General features: G+C 37.8%; 1 protein-coding gene across 10 annotated transcripts in view; it reads right to left on the bottom strand.

Moving 5' to 3' along the window:
* RAPGEF2 (Rap guanine nucleotide exchange factor 2) overlaps window positions 1-20,306 on the bottom strand; it is a 195,095-nt gene that overhangs the window by 20,882 nt on the left and 153,907 nt on the right. For all 10 annotated transcript variants that reach the window (XM_027779881.2, XM_027779878.2, XM_027779876.2 and 7 more), the window contains 10 exons: window positions 17,975-18,152; window positions 16,066-16,202; window positions 15,343-15,501; window positions 13,517-13,669; window positions 12,983-13,147; window positions 9,883-9,990; window positions 9,597-9,800; window positions 9,368-9,476; window positions 6,962-7,208; window positions 2,306-2,463 (listed from right to left, as the gene is read on the bottom strand). In XM_027779881.2, the coding sequence (XP_027635682.2) occupies window positions 2,306-2,463; window positions 6,962-7,208; window positions 9,368-9,476; window positions 9,597-9,800; window positions 9,883-9,990; window positions 12,983-13,147; window positions 13,517-13,669; window positions 15,343-15,501; window positions 16,066-16,202; window positions 17,975-18,152 (1,618 nt within the window). The remainder of the gene's footprint in view (window positions 1-2,305; window positions 2,464-6,961; window positions 7,209-9,367; window positions 9,477-9,596; window positions 9,801-9,882; window positions 9,991-12,982; window positions 13,148-13,516; window positions 13,670-15,342; window positions 15,502-16,065; window positions 16,203-17,974; window positions 18,153-20,306) is intronic.

Genomic DNA, 20,306 nt, shown 5'->3' with positions numbered 1-20,306 from the left:
ACAACTATCAGAGCTGGTAGCAAAAGCACTACACAGAACGCAGAGAAGTCTGCCAGCAATTGAAACGCCTACAGCTATAGCAGTGGTAGCAAGTAATTCAGCACAATAATTTTTAAATAAAACGGTACTTGAAGAGAACTGTAATCACCCCCCTTCACTTCTTTTCAAAAAAGGAAACTGGAGTGGCAGGCTGAAGAATGCCATGGTGTACGCTAGGAGTCTGGTCCCTTAGAAAGCTGCGGGGGGAAGTACCGGTGCCTGGCAGCTCATCATTACTATATTATTTTGACTTCCAATCGAATAGCAAAAGACAGCACGAGAGAAATCAAAGTGCTATTGATTATTTGAACATTTAAAAATAAACCTTAAAAAGTGTATTTGAAAAAGCCTGAATAAATCAGAAGAGAAACTAAAACGACTCCTTGCAGATTTTGAGCTGTTCTCATGATCTCCTTCTACCCTTCCAAAACAGCAAGTTGTTGTATTATCTATCCTGAGGGATATTCCCCAAAGCCTCAAAGGATGGCTGTTCTACCACTTTTCTCTTTCTTCTCCAGCATGTTCAATTTCTTGCAAGCTGCCTCCATATCTATCTTTCATTTAGTCCAAGGTAATAAAACAAATTAAAATTGCAGGCTTTACTTTTTTTGCAAGTCTTAAAAGTATATAGAGGTATAATTCAACTCTTCTATCTACAATGCAACCATCCCTACAGACCTAAAGGTACATGGTTTTTATTTCAGTCCCCCTTTCCCCTCCTTCCCACACAGGGAAAAATTGTACCTGCAAATTACTTTAAAAATATTCAAAAAATATTCAGTGTGTGGACATTTTGGCACACTTGAAGCAAAGAAAAAAAAAGATTTTTTTTAAATGAGATTACTTAATGTATTTTCTATAAAGTTAATGGAAAAGCTGCTATAATGCTGAAGCAATGGCATTACATCACTATTTATCTCCTTTCCTCAAAGCAAAAGACAAACAGTAGAGCATTATTAATTTATTAAACTTCTCCAAACTCCATCTGTGATTGAAGAATTTTCAGACCTGTAATGGTATTCCTGCTCAATTAATGGAGTTTGAGCTGTGTGAGACAGCAATGCCCACAGCTCTGGAAGTCAGCCAGGCTCTGTGCTCGGAATTAGGGGCACAGCAATTACTCAGAATCGTCTGGTCTAGGTCAATGCCAAGCTGGAGAATGGAATCTTCACCCATTTATAGATAAAGTGCTGATGAGAAGTTAAGCTCTTATTGAAAAAGAGTATCTTTAAAGTGTTGGATGCTAGTCATTAGATAAAATAATAATAAAAAAATACCAATCTTCCCACTCTCTCAGGAGCAATCTTAGACACTGGGACAAAACCCACAGACATCTCTACCCCTGCAACCCATGATGAAGGGCTGCTCAGTATCAGTTTCAGGTGTGATGACTGTGCCAGCACATAGGCTGATGTTTAAGCGCTGTTCCTTTAGGTAAGGTTTGAAATCCCTCAGGCTTAGGAGGGCACTGAATTTTCGGTTCCACTTTTGAGAAATACTCTTAAAAGATTAGATCGAAATAACCAAGAGTCTGCACAGTTACCATCACGACATCCTCCTCCAGCAGCTGCCTTTCAATAGCAAAGATTTGGATGCTTAATTCAGAGAAGGTTTCTCGCCAAGAACCTTCCTGCAGCCAGATAAGAGCCCAAATCCCAGCCTCGCCAGGAGCAATGGCTAAACCCTTCTCACAAGATAAGGCTCTCAAGTTTCTCATGTTCTTCCTCTTTTACTCCCTCACTCGCCCCCATGCTTTGTTCCTTTCTGGTAGATGTGTTCATTTTGTGATCTGTTTCAGAACAGGATTTTAAATCACTTCATATACAAAGACTTTAGGGCAAGGTAACTAACAGGGAACTTTGAAACTCTGTCTGTTACAGATGTAGTACAGATTATATAAACCTGTTCAGAAAAGGACTGAAACACATCCTGTGTCACAGCCTGATGCCTAGTCACTTTACAAGACTGCAGCATCAGGGCAAATTATAAAATAGCAAGCAAAGTAAGTTTTCACTGGCCAGGTATATTCAATCAACAAGAGGCACTCTGTATACAACACACCTGAAAAATGGACATCTAATACATTTAGGTAAAGTATATTGGATCAAATGTAATGAATCCTAATGCACTAATATGTGGCTAATCTGTAGGTGACAGCATAGAAACTTATATGCATCTTCAGACTCTGGAAGTCCAGGGGGTGGGGGCAGAAAATCAATGAAAGGGAATTATAAGGTCAAGAAGAACAACAAAGAAAGATCCTTACCTGGAGTAGTATTGAAGTCTAAGATGCGGTGATGAGACTGCAGTAGATCGGGATTGCTGGATGACAGGGTTCCGCTGACAGGCAAAGCAGGAGGAATGTGCTTCGTCTGCCTCAGTCCCACAATGCTGTCGTCCTGAGACTGGCCAATTCCAATGTCACTGCATCCAGAAAGAAATAAAATCAGGACTTGGAGACATTCAGAGCTTGAGCTATACTAGATGGATCCAGGGTTATCTATATTGCTACATTTTCACACTCTGTTAATACAGTAATCGCTATTTAGAAGTTAAAATTCCCCAGACAACAGTGCTTGCTGTCTGGTTTTGTCAACAGCACCCAGATGTCCACTCGAAGTGATCAGATCTGCCTGCCAGAAGATCCTCATGTTCCCCACTAAGCTCTGAGGAGCTGCTAGGCTCATTATTTTTTGATGATTTCTCACAGCGGTCAAGAACTTTATTCCAAAGGTGGTACACACCTCATCACTCTTGCACCACCCATCACCCGACTTTGACTAATACTGCTGTCCCCTCGGTGCTGTTTTATACGACCTGAATTTCACAGCTCTTTCACCCCATCACAGATAGAATTTGCAACTGTACTTTGGGATGTATTGTAGCCATACAGCCCAAGATCTTTCAACAGACAGGTAAGAGAGGATTGTTGAGATACATTTTCCCACCCTGTGTCACCTTCCCTGAGATTCTCTTCACTGAATGTGACTGGAGTGACGCCAGCTAACTTGGAAGGCTAAGGTAGGCATCCACACCTGGGTGCTATGGGAGTCCCCTCCAAAGTACCTGACAGCTGTAAATAAAGCATCCTGTGATAAAAGTAAAGGCTTTTGTCTATTAAATTGTGAAAGACAAGGTCCCAAAGGAGGCCAACAGTGCTAGATGGATCAGAGACAGAGCTATCATCATATTCTAGTAGGCACTAATTTGCTTTTTGGTTTTGAGTTCATAATCAGCAAGTGAAGCAGAACAACCGCTACAGGATGTAGAGCTGGAGCTAGCCATTGAACTTTTCTATAAATATATAGATGCAAATCCTTAATAAAATACTCTCAGGGTGTAAAATGTTGAATAGCAGTTTTATAGAAAGTGAAAATAATTAATAATTTAGCTACTATAGGCAAAGCCTTTTAAAAAGCCAAGCACATCTAAATCTGTATCTACACGTGTAAATAAAGCATAAACCAGAGCTTAGATTTCACTGCAAACTGCTGCAAATCTAAAAAGTCAAACTACTGAATTAAATTATGCAAAACAAATGACCATTTACACCCTAATTTTGGGTACTTAAGTGTCTGTCTAGTGTTATATCCATCCTCAGAAAATCTAAACAAAAGTAATTTAAGGGCCTGATAATTATCCCCATAGAACTGTTACAGTACAAACACCCTTTTGTGCTTACCCCTGAATTACTTTACCCAGTACACTCTTGTACCACTTCTTTAAGTGCTATGAAATGAATGGTACTCTGGGAAGCTAGGACAGGATCTCTGGGCATTTAAGACAATTTTGGACACAGCAACTGCTTTTTAGAAGGCAACACAACTCGGAAGAGGTTGGAGGGGTATCTCTCTAATTGATGTGTTTGGACTTTCTCATAGGTTTATTTTTAGAAAACAAGATAACTCTTTATTACCAAAAGACTTCATGAAGCGTAAACCCCAAGCCATGAGACTGACAGAAACACTGAAGTCACTGAAAAAATTTCAGGGATTCTCTCTTTCTGAGAAGTTAAGCTGAATCTGAACATCTGTATTTTTGTACTTCCACATAAAGCACAAAGTACTGTCACAAGCAGTGATGATCAACTCAGCTCACAGCACTTCTATGCTAAGCCACAAGCAAGTCTTTCACTACAACTAAAAGTGTTCCCAGCAATCAACATCTTGTCTTTCAAGTAGGAACTGCTCCACACATACTAAAAAAAAAAAAAAAACTAAAAAAAACCAAGCCCCCAAACCTCAACATGCTTTCTAGTGGTTCTAAACAACTATACAGTATATTTCATAAGTGTGCCAACAGCAGTATTTTCTCTAAATTCCAATCAAATGAAGACAATGTAACCCTCCGCCTTGTATTATTATCTTCACTTGCATTATGTATTCCTTTTGTGGTTCATCAGTTTTACATAATCTTATACCTATCCTGTGCGTCATGACTGAAGCAGCTTCAGTAAAGTGGATCAACTAGCAAATGCTAGGCAGTTTTTCTTTTCTTTTTTTTTTAAGGTAGTATTTCTAAAATTCTTCACATTTCTAAGTATTCATATACTAAATTGGAAAGTATTTACTTTACACTCTGTTTACTTTATTTTTAGAACTTAAATCACAATCTGAGTGTCTTCTAATGTATGTAAACAAGAAATGAACCCCAGAAGTTTCAGACACAAATAGCAACACTAGAAAACTCCAAGTCCCATGAAGACAAACCGCCCCTGCTGTCAGGTAAAATACTTCGTTATGCCAGTGAAAGGAGAAAGGTGTTCCTATTGCTTTCTGTATGCATCCGCCATGCAGGAAGAGAGCATTAAGAACTAACTTCCCTGCCAAACGAGAGGGTAGAAGGGATAATGGAGTGACAGTACACTGTATCCCACCGCAGGCCTGTAAACACAGGACAGAGCGGGGGCTGCTTCCTTGGCTGGGATGCTGCGCTACGGAGCAGGCAGAACTTTGCTAGAGTTGGAGCTGGGGGTTATGTTTAATCCTTAGTCGGAGCAGCTGAGCCTACAGACCACAAAGCCATTCTGGATTAGAAGAGTAAAGAAAGCAAAGAGCTCAAGCGGAGGCTGTAGCCAGAAGCACAATTCAAAAGATGCCTCATAGCTGCTGGAGAGAAGGAGATTTCAGAGATTTCAGAGGAGATGCAGAAGAAATGGGGCTGTTTTCTCAGTTTGGGAGCATCAGTTTTGGTGTTATTGGACTAAAAAGCAAACCTGAAGGAAGGCATTATCTCCTGCTCAGACTGATTCATCTTTAATACTGATTTAATGTCTCATGGAGCAGACAAGCTCCCTCTAAGTGACCTCATTCTAGTTTAAAGATTGGGTTTATCTGGATACGTTCTGGAGGCACTGGAGACCTCTGCAGTATTCACATACAAAAAAAGGTGGACAGTTTTACCTCATATGCTAGTCGACTCAAAGTCTTTAAATACCTACTTTAATTAATGAGTAAATCTGCTTCTTCATCCCTCTTGATTTTTGCTATTTTAAAACATGTGAGAATAGGTAAAGTCCTTAATATATGCAAAACCATTAGAGATCAGGAAGAACAAGACAGAAGTTTCTATACAATAGGGGGGCGAGGAGGGGGAGCACAAACAGAGAATTTGACAGCTAAACATCTCTATGCAGAAACTGCAGACACAAACAAGTGAATGTCAACAGGCTTTGCAAACAAATTGCTATATATAACACATGAAGTCATGCTAGGAAAAGGAAAAGAAAATAGGTCAAGAGTGCTGTTTTTCTAAGTCTTACCCAAAGAGGTCCCTGCACAGAAAAAGTGCGAAAGTGAAAAGAATCAAAAGAAAAACAAGAAAACCAACAAGAAAATTATATGCAAAAGTTGTGAACAATGTAAAAAAAATCACACTTAAGAGCATGCACAGTTCATCAGAGGAATAAACATACAAGACTGGTAAAATAAAGAAAACATTCTAAAGACAAATAACATAAAAAGAGGATTTGCAGATTGTCCTCTACTGAAATGTACCTGCGTCAATTTAATAAATAGCCACTATTTGAATGTAATAATTTATATTCATTTAATCTTTACATTAATAAATTTCTATCTATAATGTTTCAGGACAGCGTTAATTTAGTAGGGAATACCTAACATTAGTTAAGCAAACTCTTATTCTTTAAAGTGATAGCAGGAAAAAATCTGAGATTTTCAGCACAAGTGTCTTTTTCATGAATTTACACAGAATAGATTTCTTCCTCAGTGGGACACACAAAAGGAAAATGCAAGAGAAAACACTGAGTACACATCAACTACCCTCTACAATTCATTTTTCTCATTGATGCCATCTGCCTTGGCTGAGAATAAGATTCCCATAAAATCATGTAAAAGTCATACTTGTATTGTTTCCAGCAGTACTTACCAGAACTCTATTTCTAAAATGCGTTCATAGAATAAAAAATATCAAATACCATATTTAGCTTTCATTAAGAATACTCAATTCTATCAAAAAAACCAAGTTAAAATTTTAACCTCAGTCTCCCTTATGGCAATATGCAGAAATTTTTAGGCCACTGAAATGTGGATAATTTGAAATCATTGCTCCTATCAATGACTTGCAAGCAAACGTGCTTGCGGAGTTATCCAGACGTTAATTGCCTGGGATGCTTTCAGTTAGCAGTCCTCTTAAAAGAAAACAGTAAATGACACAAAAAAGGATTTGTTCCATCACTTTATCTATAAGAAGTAAAATATGTCCACATTGATGTCAGAAGTTGCATTGTTAGTAGTCCATGACCATTCAAATATTCAGACTAGTATTTTCTAGTATATATTTTCAGCTATAAACATGGCCTGCATTAATAAAGAAAGAAAGTACCATGACAAATTTTAAGTATCATGAGAAATTGTTAAAATTTAACAGAAAGCAATTATTTAAGAGTAAATAAGAAACTCACTTGTATGGTTTCTGAGGCAGAATGCTGATTCGAGTCTTGTCAAGTATCTTCTTTAATTTATTTCTTCCCCCAACTGTGTTGGCTTTACTTTTCTTATTTACTTTTTCTAATCCTATTACCTGCTCCACATCAACAGCAAGGTCTGGGATAGAATAACGACTCGCCTTTTTAATATCACCAATTTTAGGTAGGTGGGGAGCACCATTTCTTTTTTCCTCTGACAACCGTGTTAAGAGTTCTTTAAAAACTGTGTAAGACAGAAAAAGGGAGGAAAGAAAAAGAAATGTAAAATACAGCACTGTGCACCAGACCAGTTTAATATTAATCGTTACAAAAAACTGATTAGTATATTCTGTGAATTCAAGTATTAAATTAATTTAAATATGAGACTGCAAAAACACTTAAAAAGGACATTAATTTTCTGTAGCATAAATCAGAAAATCAGTAAAAATGGCCCAGCTCAGAACAGAAATACACTAGATGACCACATGGTTAGACTTCACCTTTTCAACCTACGGACCAAGCTCCTGCAGAACAGTAGCACGCACAGAAGGAGCCCAGTGGACAAAAACGAGAGAGGAAAAGGAACAACTGAGAAGGAAAGTTATAAACAGACAGCCAGCAACAAAGGTCCCAGAAGGATACAAAATTACTAGCAACAGGATCAAAAAATCAAAAATCCAAGGGGAAACTGCAACAAAGTCATAAGGAAAATGTAAGCAAGTATGAGACTACTGAGGCACTTGGATGTTGTTTGACAAGGCTGTTGCATCCATCTGCCAGATACACAAAAACCCTCTCAGGCTCCCTCAGCTCCCTAGCAAAGAGCAATCTCTCAGGCAGCAATTAGTACTTCTACTGCAACCTCCAGCTTCACAAAAATGTTGATATGTTTAAATAAAACCAAACAAAACTGATCTGGAGAACAAGTCACCTATTTTGAGTGTGAGAAGTCTCCATATATAAATGGAAAAATATCTGATGAGTTGATTTCTAATAATAAATGAAAACTGATAATTAAAACCAAGGAATCACAGAAAAGCGGGAACAAGGGAACCAGCTAAGATGAGTATTAGGGGCTAGGTTTTACTGTTAAGTATTGATTTTATCCTTAATATTCGTCCTTATCTCCAGAGGTACACAACAAATCAGCAAGACACTTCAAAAGCTTCAAATAAGACACACAAAAAGAAGTGGAGGAGAATACTCTGAGCCAGTAACTGTACTGGCAAACAGGAGCTGGGGGCTAGAGAGACAAATTAAACACAGGTAAGAAGATGATGTTAAAAAAACAAGAAAAAGAGGAAATTCTCCTTTTGGGATTTGTTGATAAGGATACTGCATGCAATACATGGAAAGTGAACGTTTTGAGACCACTGTGATCTGATTTCAGTATTTGCAGTACAGCAACAAGATTAAAAACTTGGAAAAAACACAGCTTCTGAAATGAAGAAATTGAGTTTAATCTTAAACATACTAAAGCAACACCTGAGATCTAAAAACCTAGTGTGTGAAGGATGGTTACACAGAACTTAACACAGAGAAACAAGTACATACTGCTACACAAGCATGTACAGATATATTTTAAGATTAATTATTAGAAACAATTGATACATACAGAATCTTTACTGCAAAGCAAAAAAGAAAAAAAAAAAAATCCCCAGGGAACAGATTTGACAAATTACTTTTGGAGTTAACCTAAGCTTACTTAATAATCAGTGCTGTGACATCCTGTGGTAATATTCTGCCCTGCTTATTTATGATGAAGAGCTGATCCTGAAAAAGATACTTGGAGATCTCTAAATTATATAAGTAATCCAGGTATACAGTGGTAAAAATCAAACCCATGTAATCACTTATGATGCAAACTGAGGTCCTGAGATGCTTAAAGACTCCTTCATGACTGTTTCAGTACTTGTTAGAGGGAAAATTGAAGAAAATGGATTTGGTGGGTAGCAAGATTGTTTCCACCTAGCTGGCAAGAAAGTTTTTAACAACCTTGTCACACCCATTGGAGGTATGGGCTGAAAAACTACAAGCAAATTTAGCAGACCAGTTAAGATCACTGATCAACTGAAATTCTAAAGGAGGCTTCTTTCTTGAGAAAGGACTAAACGTTACATGTACAAACGCATTTTATGAATTCGAGCTGAATGGTCGCAATAGTTGCTCTTAATCCAGAAATGTGCACTTGTGAGAGTGAAGTCACTTCATACGAGACCCTATTCATAAATTTTTCTCTGCAATTATGAATTAAGGTATTTTACGACCTGCAAGCTTCTTTTTTCTATTCTCCCCAGTACAACAGCGTTTCAAACAAAGCTATTCTAAAGTATTTAAAAAAATAATTTAACACTCCATCTAAATTAGGGCAGAAATTAGAATAAAAAGTCCACACAAACTTACCAAATAAATTGGTTTTCACAGTGATAGACAGATGAGTGTTGTTTCTAAGGATTTCCACGGCTTTTGACAGCTGAATGTTTTCAAAGTTTTGACCATTCACTTCCAGTATCTAAAAATATAGTGGGGTTTTTTTTAGTGAAGAGAAAGGAACTAAAAAGCCGGGGGCAGGGGAGAGGAAGAGGCACGGGGGACAACACCACGACACACATTTTACATTTTACAAACATACCTGGTCTCCACGTTTCAAGCCTGCTTCTGTAGCTTTGCTACCAAAATCTACACTGTCAACAAAGATTCCAAACCCCTTTTCTGACCCTCCCAGCAAGATAAAAGGCAAGGGGGCTTCTCGAGATGGCTTTGTTAAGGTTATCAATCTTCGTTTAGCTTTAGCAGCACAAGCAATATTTAACAGCCTCAAATGTCCACCCATTTTCTGCAAGAGAAAAGCATAATTTGTTACACATAACAGCCTGGCTACTCCCTTCCCAAATTGTCAGAAAACCCCTCCATCTTACCTCCCTCTCCAAATTATTCTCAAATTCTTCCAGAAATCGAGTCATAGCAGGATCTCCTTCAAAATCATTGAAGTGATTGTTCACCCACAACAATACTACCCGTGTTACCTGAAAATTAATAACACAAAGATTTTCCAAGAGCACCCAGAACAGCACTAGTGCCAGGTCCTTTAAGACACTGCTCCTTAAAGCCCCTGTAAACTTCCATTGGAATCTTGAATATTGTACGTATACACCCAAACCTAAATTTACTAATATGCAATCATTTACCAGGAGGATAAACCGAATTAAGTATTAGAATTGCTTTCACTTGTGTAAGCAATTGTATGTTGTATTTCATAAAGAATACTATGAATACTTCGAAATTAACACTGACTATATCAAATGTCATTGCGTAGGGAACAGAGCACACAGGTACAAGGCAACGAGTTGGATCCATTTCTGACTTAAAATAATTTCCTGTTCATGTACATTTCCAAAGCTGCTTAATTCTTCAAGCACATGATCATAAAGCTTCTTCTGATACTGCTTCATATTAGTTCTTGAATCTCACAAATCTTTAGATAAGCCACCATTAACTTCATTAGGCATTTACCTGGGTAAAAGGGCTATTGAATGTTTAGAGAGGCAGGAAAAAGGAGCTATTGTCAGAAGCAGGAAAGAGGTTTTAACAGTGAATACAGGCAATTCTTCTCCTTAAAGCCAATCTTCCAGTTTACTACCCCTCTTTTCTGCCTACCCCTACTCTCCCCAAGCAACTATGACTTATCAAGTTCTGAAGGACCTTAGCTGGTATTTTACAGTTTGTTAGGAAAAAACTCTAAAGGAATACTACTAATCAATTTTATTTTTGTGGCTTTACCTCCAATAAGAGCTGCATTTTTTTAAAACTATATGCTTACACTATCACATTTTATCTTAGTATGCAATTTGACCTGGAACATCAGCAGCACTTGTCCTGACAAAATAAGAAGAGTTTTCATGTGTTGAATTAATATCTATTCAAGCTATTTTTAAAAAGCTCCTGAATCCAAAATGGTTGTGCCGCTCAAAGTTATCCCTGAAAATACAGTTGCATTTCTTCAGTTATGCTGGGAAAGTAAGGTAGTAGGGGAAAACCTCTACACGTTTCAAAAACTAGAGCTTAAGAGCAAAATCTGGAGCTAACCCCTGTCCATTCTCTGTGTCTGGCACAAAACCTAAACCCCCGCAGCCTCTTACGCTGAAGGTCTGACACCAGGCATCCAAAATCAACCCCTGCCACCCTCAGAGTTTCCAAGTAGCTTGCCTTTTACCCCAGAAAAGCAAGTGTATTCAGAATTGCCAAAATTGATAACCAAACTAATCAAGACCCTCAAAACTCCCGTGAGTTCGGATTTCTAACAGGAGGCAACTGCACAGCACTGCGTGCTGGAGCTCCCAGCCACAGGGACAGAGGCAAGGGGTAGCATTTCTGACATATCGGAGATTTTGCCCACTTTGAAAATGAACTTCCTTTCTGTTAAACATCTGTGGTGTTTGTCATTAATGTGGAGGACACTAGAAGATCCAGACAATGTCTGGTTAAATTTAGGTGAATTGCAGATTTTTAAAATAGGCTAGGAAGTTGCAAGCCATACCATGTAATGTATTTGAAATCACTGCAGTGATAGCTTCAGCATCAATGCTGCTTTCAGAGCTGGGGGTTACTAACGCACACCCAAACGGCACTGTGCTGGAAAGGCTCGAATGGGGACATCCAGAGGAATGCCATTACTTGTGTCACAACCAGGAACAGCATTAAAAGAGGATTAAAGCTGTAAAGTCAAGTACCCTGCTGCTGGGCAAAATCATCGGCAAGGCTGGGTCCCCAATGCCCCAATCTGATTACAGATCATCCTCAGTTATGATGTTTTACTCACCCCTTTCCCTCTCCTCACTGCCTACCAGTCCCTAAAAAATAACAGCTCAAATTTTCCAGATTCCTTGCTCCCCATGTGCTTATCTCCACTTGTCCCAAGGTGTTCTCTTGACTCTTGCCTTTCCGTCAGTGCCACTGGAGGTCAGGAAGGTTGGTTATTGAGACGGCAGAACAAAGAGCTACTCTGTTTTCAGACCTGATACCAGCAACTGTGCCGGCTCACGCCGTTACAGAGGCTGAAAGGATTATCCATTGGAGGACAAGGAAAAATAAGTGGAAAGATGAACTCCAATATTCGAGCTCTGAAGCTGTAACAAGCCTATGCTGAACAATATTAGCTGCGAAGCCTATCCTCTCTGCCAAATGTAAGATTCTTCCTCCAATGCACAGATATAGTAGCATTTCTAGAAGAAATACCCAGATTTAAATAAAAGTTGAAAACCAAATTTCTCTTTACCTTTACCGATACAATTCCCTCTGTTCAAAATCTGCAAAAAAATCTGGAATTTTTACTATTTTTTTTACCTATGAGAAACTTGTAGACAAGTGAAAATAAAGTGTTACAGTGTGAAGCACAGTATAGAGCCTCAACAGACAGCATGCCAAAGGTGGATATACAGTGCCTTATTCTTCCATCATGGCAGTTTTGTTTAGGGAAGAGGATGTTTGATTGCTTTCTTGTGTTTGGGTTGCTTTTTCTTTTTTTTTTTTTTTTTTAATGCTGTGTAAGGCTCAACAGATTCTTAACAATGGCTGTATTTTCTAGTGTCTTTATATAAAAATAAAGTATCACAAAACGTTTGCCAAGATGTGTTAAGTAGTATTATGTATGGAAAACACAGAAATTAGTTATATGCTCAAATTTTGAGACATAACAGAATTCTATTGAATTATATTAAATAAAAATATTGATTACTGGAAAAAAGCTTTCCCTACAGTTGCTAGCAACAAAGTTGTAAAAACACAGCAAGGTAAAACATGGTTAATTTACCTTGCCTGAACACATGAAAACTTAAATAAAACACAGTAAGACAAGGAGAAAATATTTTCTTAGGCTTATCCATATATTCTGCCATTAAAACATGTCACCAGCTATCTGTGTCTTATTCAGTTTAGTCATTCTCTCTAGAACATATTTTATTCTTAAAAGCATATATTTCAATGCAAACGGTAACAGGTATGTAATTCAGCGGATTTAACCTTATCCCTGAGGCTGGGGTCATTGAACCACTCCAACAACTTCTTGCCCACTTCCATTGGGCTGGAAAGAAAGGTCCGATACGTCAACAGAAAGTCTTCTATAAATGTTGGGTCTACCACAGAGTGCTCTTCCACCAAATGCATTGTCAACCTTTCAGCTGTTCCCTATACAAATAAAATAAAATCTTAGTTATTAAAACAGATTTTCAACAAATGCAAATTTGTTTTCTTGTAACATGCTGAAGGTGGATTACACTAGAAAGAATGCTGGCATCTATTGACTGATAAGCTAGGCAAACAACAGCTTAACCATTGTGATAAGAAATGTGAAGAATTTATGAAATTGATCTCTATAGAAATCACCTAGTTATCAATGTGCATAATCATAAAAAGAAAACCCAGAAATATAATCAGTCCATTTCCAAACATATATTTTTATAATATGTATCTCAACTAATCCTGGACCTAACTTGCCAAGAGAAGAAGTTTATAGAACACAAGACATTTGCAAGACACACCCACTTTTGCTTTTACCTTGATGACAATGTGACCTTTTCTTGTTCCAGTGCGATCAAGCTCCCTGTGCTCCTTCACCATCACAATCTCCCCTTCCTCTTCTACCTTCTGCATGTTCTTTTCCACTTGATTGAGGATGCGGCAATAATCTTGCTGGGCTATACAAACAAACTGGAAAGAATCATCGCGCACCAGTATTAAAAGGTAAAATCTTCAGAAAAGTATTTAGACTTAAGATGCAAGTACTCTATTAATAGAAAAGATAGTTTCTCAGCCTGCAGTGAGCCAAATTTGTCTTTCCAGCAGTTCAGCAGTAGTAAGCAGATGAACACACAAGCACAGTACTTCCACCACAATCTTGCAATTAGAGGAGAACAAGATTAATCAGAGCAAAATGATTGAGCATTATCACCCATTTTTGTTTAGCTGCTTTGACCTCCCCTCTGCTGGAGATGAAGCTCAGTAACTTTGCTGGTATTTTTTCTCCCATGCAAGCTTTTGTGTGGCATTTAGGAGGGTTAAGAGAATGAAAAGAAAACCTAGCTTTTATTTTTTTGTGCTTATTGCTATTGTAAATAATTTTCATTTTCCATAGCTATTATTAATAACAAGTGAATCATTAAAAAAATTAACATTTATTCAATTACATGAGTGCAGGTACATAGAAACAAATTACTTCTGGATTAAAGCATGCAGCAGGAAAAATATTTTATAGAATCATCTGTCCAGCCACAAATAAGTGCAAAAATAATTATCGGAAGAATATTCCTAGCACCTACACTATGCAAAAATAATTAAGACCATCCACTACAACTTAGAAAATGAAAATACTGTACGCACTATGAATTGTCTTCTACAAATAGTCTCTTTTTTGGGGTAATATTAAACTGTCTTGTATGAACTTTGGTATTTTAACTGAAAGGAAATAACAGTGTTCCTACTGATTGGAAAGTTCTTAAATCATCATGTATGTTCTTAGGACAAAGGCATAAGAGTATTTTCTTCTGCACTCTCCATAATTCATTTACATACCTTTTCTATTTCCAGCAGCTAGTAGTAGCTGAAATGGGAGTCCCACAGTCTGGATTTATTCCAAAAGATTATCCTAACAAGATACCATTTATGCATTTTTTGGAAGTTAGATGGGTAAACTAAACCAGGTGACTCCACTAACACATATTTACACCCATTTCAAAGGGCATCTACTGGAAGCTAATTAGCCATTGGGACTAAGCAAAAAGCTTAAAACACCCAGGACTTGGCTTTTATTTTCTGGATGGGAATAAGCAAATAGGAACCACATATCCAGATTAGGCTAGTAGTTTTATGCTATGAGAAGCATTCCTTACATCTGACCACTTGGTGTTACAGCAGACGTCAAGGCATTTTCCTTGAAAAGCCAATTTTTTAAAAACTAGAAGATTTTCCACTCACACCATGGGAGAGTTTGTATTACTTTCAGATTCAGCAGCTGAGTCCAGTAAGGAAGAATGGCTATTACCTGTAGAAGAGCCTATAATGGCTAATGAACCTTGAGGTCCTACTACGGGAAAGTTTGAAGCAATGGGTGTATGCAACAGGCTGCAAGGTCTCCAGTTCTGGAGAAAGCATATAAACAAACCTCTTCATCCTCTTCATCCAGGATGATCCCTACCCAGATGAAGGGAACTCAATTTCCCAGATTGTGGGTATGCAGGAGTCTCATTTCCCAACTATTGTACAGGCTTACATGCTGGAGATTTTACATATATTCAGTTTTAAATAAAACCACATCGGGCTATTGAGATGCATTACGCCTATATGCATGTACGTGAGTTTGTATGTATTACAGTCCGACACTCTACCTGGCAGTCATCCACTTTGGTTCTCATCACTCCTTTCATGTATTCCTTTTCCATAGTAGGGGAAACACCAAAACTGTTCCCCATGCAGAGTATCTCTGTTCTTCCATCAGGGTACGTCACCTCCACAGAGCCATTCAAAATGACTGACCAGGAATCCAGCTACAAAGCAAATGTTGCAGGATACATGAAGACTGAATCATTTAACACTGTAGTATCATACTGTATAGACACAACCCTCACAATTTTTCCAAAGGAAAAGTTATTTTTTTAGCATCTATTAAAAACATTTATAAGTTGGTTTACCTTAAAAGTACAACTATTTCCAGCTCAAGAAAACTGGGATCTTAAATTTATCTTTAATGTTAAGAGCTTATGTAAGATTGTAAAAAAAATTAAAGGAAACAAAGAAAGAAAGCAAGCTTTAAAATACCACTTAAACACTGACACAAACTCCCCAAATGAGCTCCAACAAGCAGAAAGCCTTTGGTACATTATGAAGAACATTTTCTTACGCTTTTATTGTATAAGAAATGTTGCAGGAATGCTTAAACAAAAGCTTTCAAAGTAATCCAGAACAAAAAGAGGGTTAATTTACCTGCTCAATGTTACTTTTTTATTTAACTTTTTTTTTTTATTAAGTTTTAAGCAACAAAAGGGAAACTTAACCCTATGGAATCTGGGATGTTTGGTGTATTAGGAGAGTCAAAAGCAACTTCTACTGACCTCTTCCCCATCATTTAGTACAATAGTTCCTGCTCTCTCCACAACCGCAAACACCATTACAGCACAGAGCTCTCTCCTCACTGACATTGTCATGTTGGCAAAAGCAGGCAACTGATGCATGAATTCCAGTAGTTGTTCTGAGGGAGAAAAAGCCCACTGAGTCATGCATGTCAAAACAACAAAGCACAGTAAAGACAGTTCTTCAGCAAGATGCCTGAGGCTACTTAAGCTAAAATGCTGCACAATCGTTTCTGTATACTAATAAATCATGTACAGTGGCCTGTTGTAATTACTGGGTATTTCGCAGACACAGACTGGCTGGTCATATCATCAATAGAGGCCCTGCAAAGTAAAAGTCAGCATAATGGGAGAATTGTAATGTAACCCAGAGCTCTGAATACAACCAATGATGTTTGTAATACTCTAGCCAGGGCAATAGCTCCCTTAAGACTATGATAGGACTACATAAAACACAGCAAGACATTAAGAACATAAATTTCACAAAACCGAACAAGTTCATTGGCAAAGCTATCCCTTCCTAGGCTACACTTAACAGTAAATTGTACTTGATTATCATCTGACAGATTCATAAAGTACCCCTCAGACAGCCTAGACAGGATTACTGTCTTAAAGGTGACTACTGCTGCTCGGTCTTCTGCATGCACTGGAGTTGCACTTGTACTCAACAGTGAACTTCTCTCATATTTCCCTTTTTTACACTGTTTGTAACTACAGAACTCAATTTGTCTTAGTAGTTTTGCTGAGGGATTACATGGCCTAAATGCTAGACACTTTTCCATTCAGTCTGATCTAAAAAAACTACTGAAAGTAGTCAATAAGATCCCACCTTTTTTCCTAAATTTTTATTTACTCAGAATCACTGAATGATTGAAGTTGGGACCTCTGGAGGTCATCTGGTCAAACCCGCCTGCTCAGGCAGGGCAGTCTACAGACCATGTCCAGATGGCTTCTGAGTGTCTCCAAGGAGGGAGACCTCTCCACCACCTCTGGGCAGGCTGTGCCAGGGCTCAGTGACAGTAAAGTGTTTCCTGGAGGTCAGACAGAGCCTCCTGTGTTTCAGTTTGTGCCCACTGCCTCTGGTTCTCTCACTGGGCACCACTGAGAAGAGCCTAGCTCTGTCGTCTTTACACCCTCCCTCCAGGTGTTTGTACACGTCAATGAGATCCCCCTGAGCCTTCTCTTCTCCAGGCTGAACAGTCCCAGCTCTCTCAGACTTTCCTCGTATAAGAGATGCTCCCTTAGTCATATGATAATCAACCTTAATCATCACTTAGTCATACTTTGACAAAAGAAAAAAAATTAAAATTCAGCCAGTGAAACAGATTAGATTAGAAACTGTAAGAATTTGAATTCTAGATCTGCTTTGCTTTCAGTGTATTAACCTGGATGTTAACATTGCAAATTAGTTTGATTAGAGGCACATTTACATAAAGGTCTTAAGGGCTCCAATATTTAATACAAATGTTATCTTTAGTTAAAAACAGACACAACATCACAACTTACAATTAAAAAATTTAATGTGATAAGCATCCAGTGTTGACATTAATGTTGACTTTGCCAAGGTTCTGTTTTCTAGTACACAATGATGTAACTTCTTAAACCAGTTCTGATATCAATTAGAAATTGAAGCTTGAGATCAAAAGGGCCAGCAGCTAGTAGTTTTCACCTACATTACGTGTGTTTTCCTCTTCTTTGGCTGTAGCAATTCACTGACTGAATTTATGGCGTTTATGAATCACCTTACAGAACAAACACTAAACCTACCAACTACAAAAGCCAATGATTAAAATAAAACCTTATGTTCCAAGTTTGAGGTTTGGGGTCCGTTAGTTGGTTTTTTGTGAAGGAGAACAAGTTTGACAGTATTTTACTACACAGCAATACTTACCAATGTCATCATCTGTCCTGTCTATTGGGTCTTTCTCCAAGCAGTCTCTAACAATATCTCTACTCATCAAAGGATCTGATGCCCTTTCAATGTCTTCTTCATCATCATCATCCTCAGAATCCACTGCTGTCTCTGGCAGCCCACTGAGATCCATATCACCAGCCTCACTTTCTGTAGCCTAAATTAATGTATAAACAATTTCAAAAAACCAACAAACAAACATTCAAATGTGTTCTTCACTGCTCAGTTATCTAGTTAAATGTACAGAAATTAATTCTATCACCCAACATCGCTCAGATTCACTCGATATTTTGGATATTGCTTTTTCCTTTACATATCTTTTCAAAGGAACTAACAGCTAATCAACCCAAACCCACTGTTGATACAGGGCTTTTAAGACTTGTTTCAGTCAGCCACATGTAAACGGGATCCAAGAGACATGATTTAATCAGTAGGTCTTCAGGGAATTGAAGGCAGTTATATTTCAAGGGACAATTTCTTGGAATATTAACTGAATGTAATGTTTTTAAATAAACAGTTCATTTCAAACAATTTCTGTTCCCATCCCAACTTTACATTTTCAGACAAATTGGAAATGCAATGTAATTTTAAGTAGACAGTTTTGGGAAATAATTCCAGCCTCAAAACCCTACAGGAATTTTGCTATCTCCCAGTAACCAGGACTATTTTTCTTTTACAGTTCCAGTTGAACACAGTTAAATATGGCTTTCATTTGTTAATAAACTGTACAAGAATTTACAGATGCAGAAAAAATGCAAAGTCACTGTTTAAACACCACAGATAGACTACACATAATATCTGCCAAACTCAACCTCCTAACTCAAATTTTTATTAAAATGAAGGAAAACACAGTCCATATATAGCCTGAGGTCATTAGTATAGCACTAAAGGTACATAGATTTTAATGGTGCGGTTTTAAGACCAAACACTTAATAAATCCCACAAACATTTGTCTGTCATGGTTATTAAAACTGCTTTTTCTCAGAACCTGACTTAATACCACAGCAGCTGCCACGGCTCAGCTATGACAATTTTTAAGGAAATGCAAGCTTCTAATGAGCAGGTTTTAAGCCATGGCTTGAGAAATCAAGTTTCACAGACCTTACAGGGCTGGTTTGTCTCTGAGACTGGAAGTACACAATGCATTCACTCTACTTTCAAACATAGCTGCTAAAGCCTGTTTTATCGATCTGTCTCACACTGGTAGAAACAAACAAACAAACAAACAAACAAAACCACACCAAAACACCCAAAACTAGGTCACCCTCCAAACACAGAGAAGGTAAGATAAATTACATTGGTATTTTCACAGAATCACCTTCCCTACTCCTGCCTCACTAGCTGTGGCTGACATCTGTTACTTTAATGCCATTATACACTGTCACCTTACGAACAGTAGCATACGGCTGGAGGCTGAGCAGGGCAGCTAGTGGCATTCTTAAATGCTTCTGTCCTGCAGCACAACACAAGCTTTGTAACAGGGTCTTATTAATATAAAAAGCATCGCAATAGCACCTACACAATATTCAAATTATTCTCACTTTTTAGTGGTTTAGGGTTTTTAAAAGAAAAAATGCTGAGCACTTTTTAAGTAGGATAAAGGAAGGTGTTACGGACATACAAACAAATCACAAAAACAATAGCATGATAGCAGTATCGTCATCGCAAATCTTACTGTGTTTAACATGTACGTTCCCTATGATATAATTTAACATAGTTGCTGTAATTACTCTTTTAAAATAGCCTTCATCAAAAGCGACTGGTGGAAAAATTAGTGACGATGAGTCAGTAGATACACAGCTTATGACACCAATCTGTCAGAATCAGAAGTCTCCAACAGTGACAATTCCAGTGACAGTGGGACTAATTCACAGTCAATTTTGCAAACCTTCCCATTACTGACAAGCACCCCTCCTACCTGCTAGGTTAAGCTCTCTCAAAAGCACGTTAGTAAAATTAATGCAGAACTAAATTTAGTCACACAGTACTAACACACATGAGAACATTCCACATAATGTTCAAAATCTGATTACTAAAAGACAAGTTATTTGACTGTCTGAAAACGATAAAACAAAACTGGACAGAAGCTGAAGCTCTATTACCAGGAAAAGTCAATGCTATTTAAAAAAAAATTCTTACACTGAAATAAAATGCAACTTTGTATTCAGAAAATACTTTCAAAATACTACTAAGTCTACAAGCATTTCATGAAGATTATCACTTTTTACAGAGCTTTCTTTTTTTTTGTTTTTTTTTACAATTGAGATTACTGTAGAAACCTGAATGATAAAGCAACTACTTCCAACTTGCT

Source organism: Falco peregrinus, chromosome 2 (assembly GCF_023634155.1).
Source record: "Falco peregrinus isolate bFalPer1 chromosome 2, bFalPer1.pri, whole genome shotgun sequence".
Lineage (NCBI taxonomy): Eukaryota > Metazoa > Chordata > Aves > Falconiformes > Falconidae > Falco > Falco peregrinus.
Note: the sequence above shows the minus strand (reverse complement) of the source record. Positions and strands in the feature narration are given on the sequence as shown.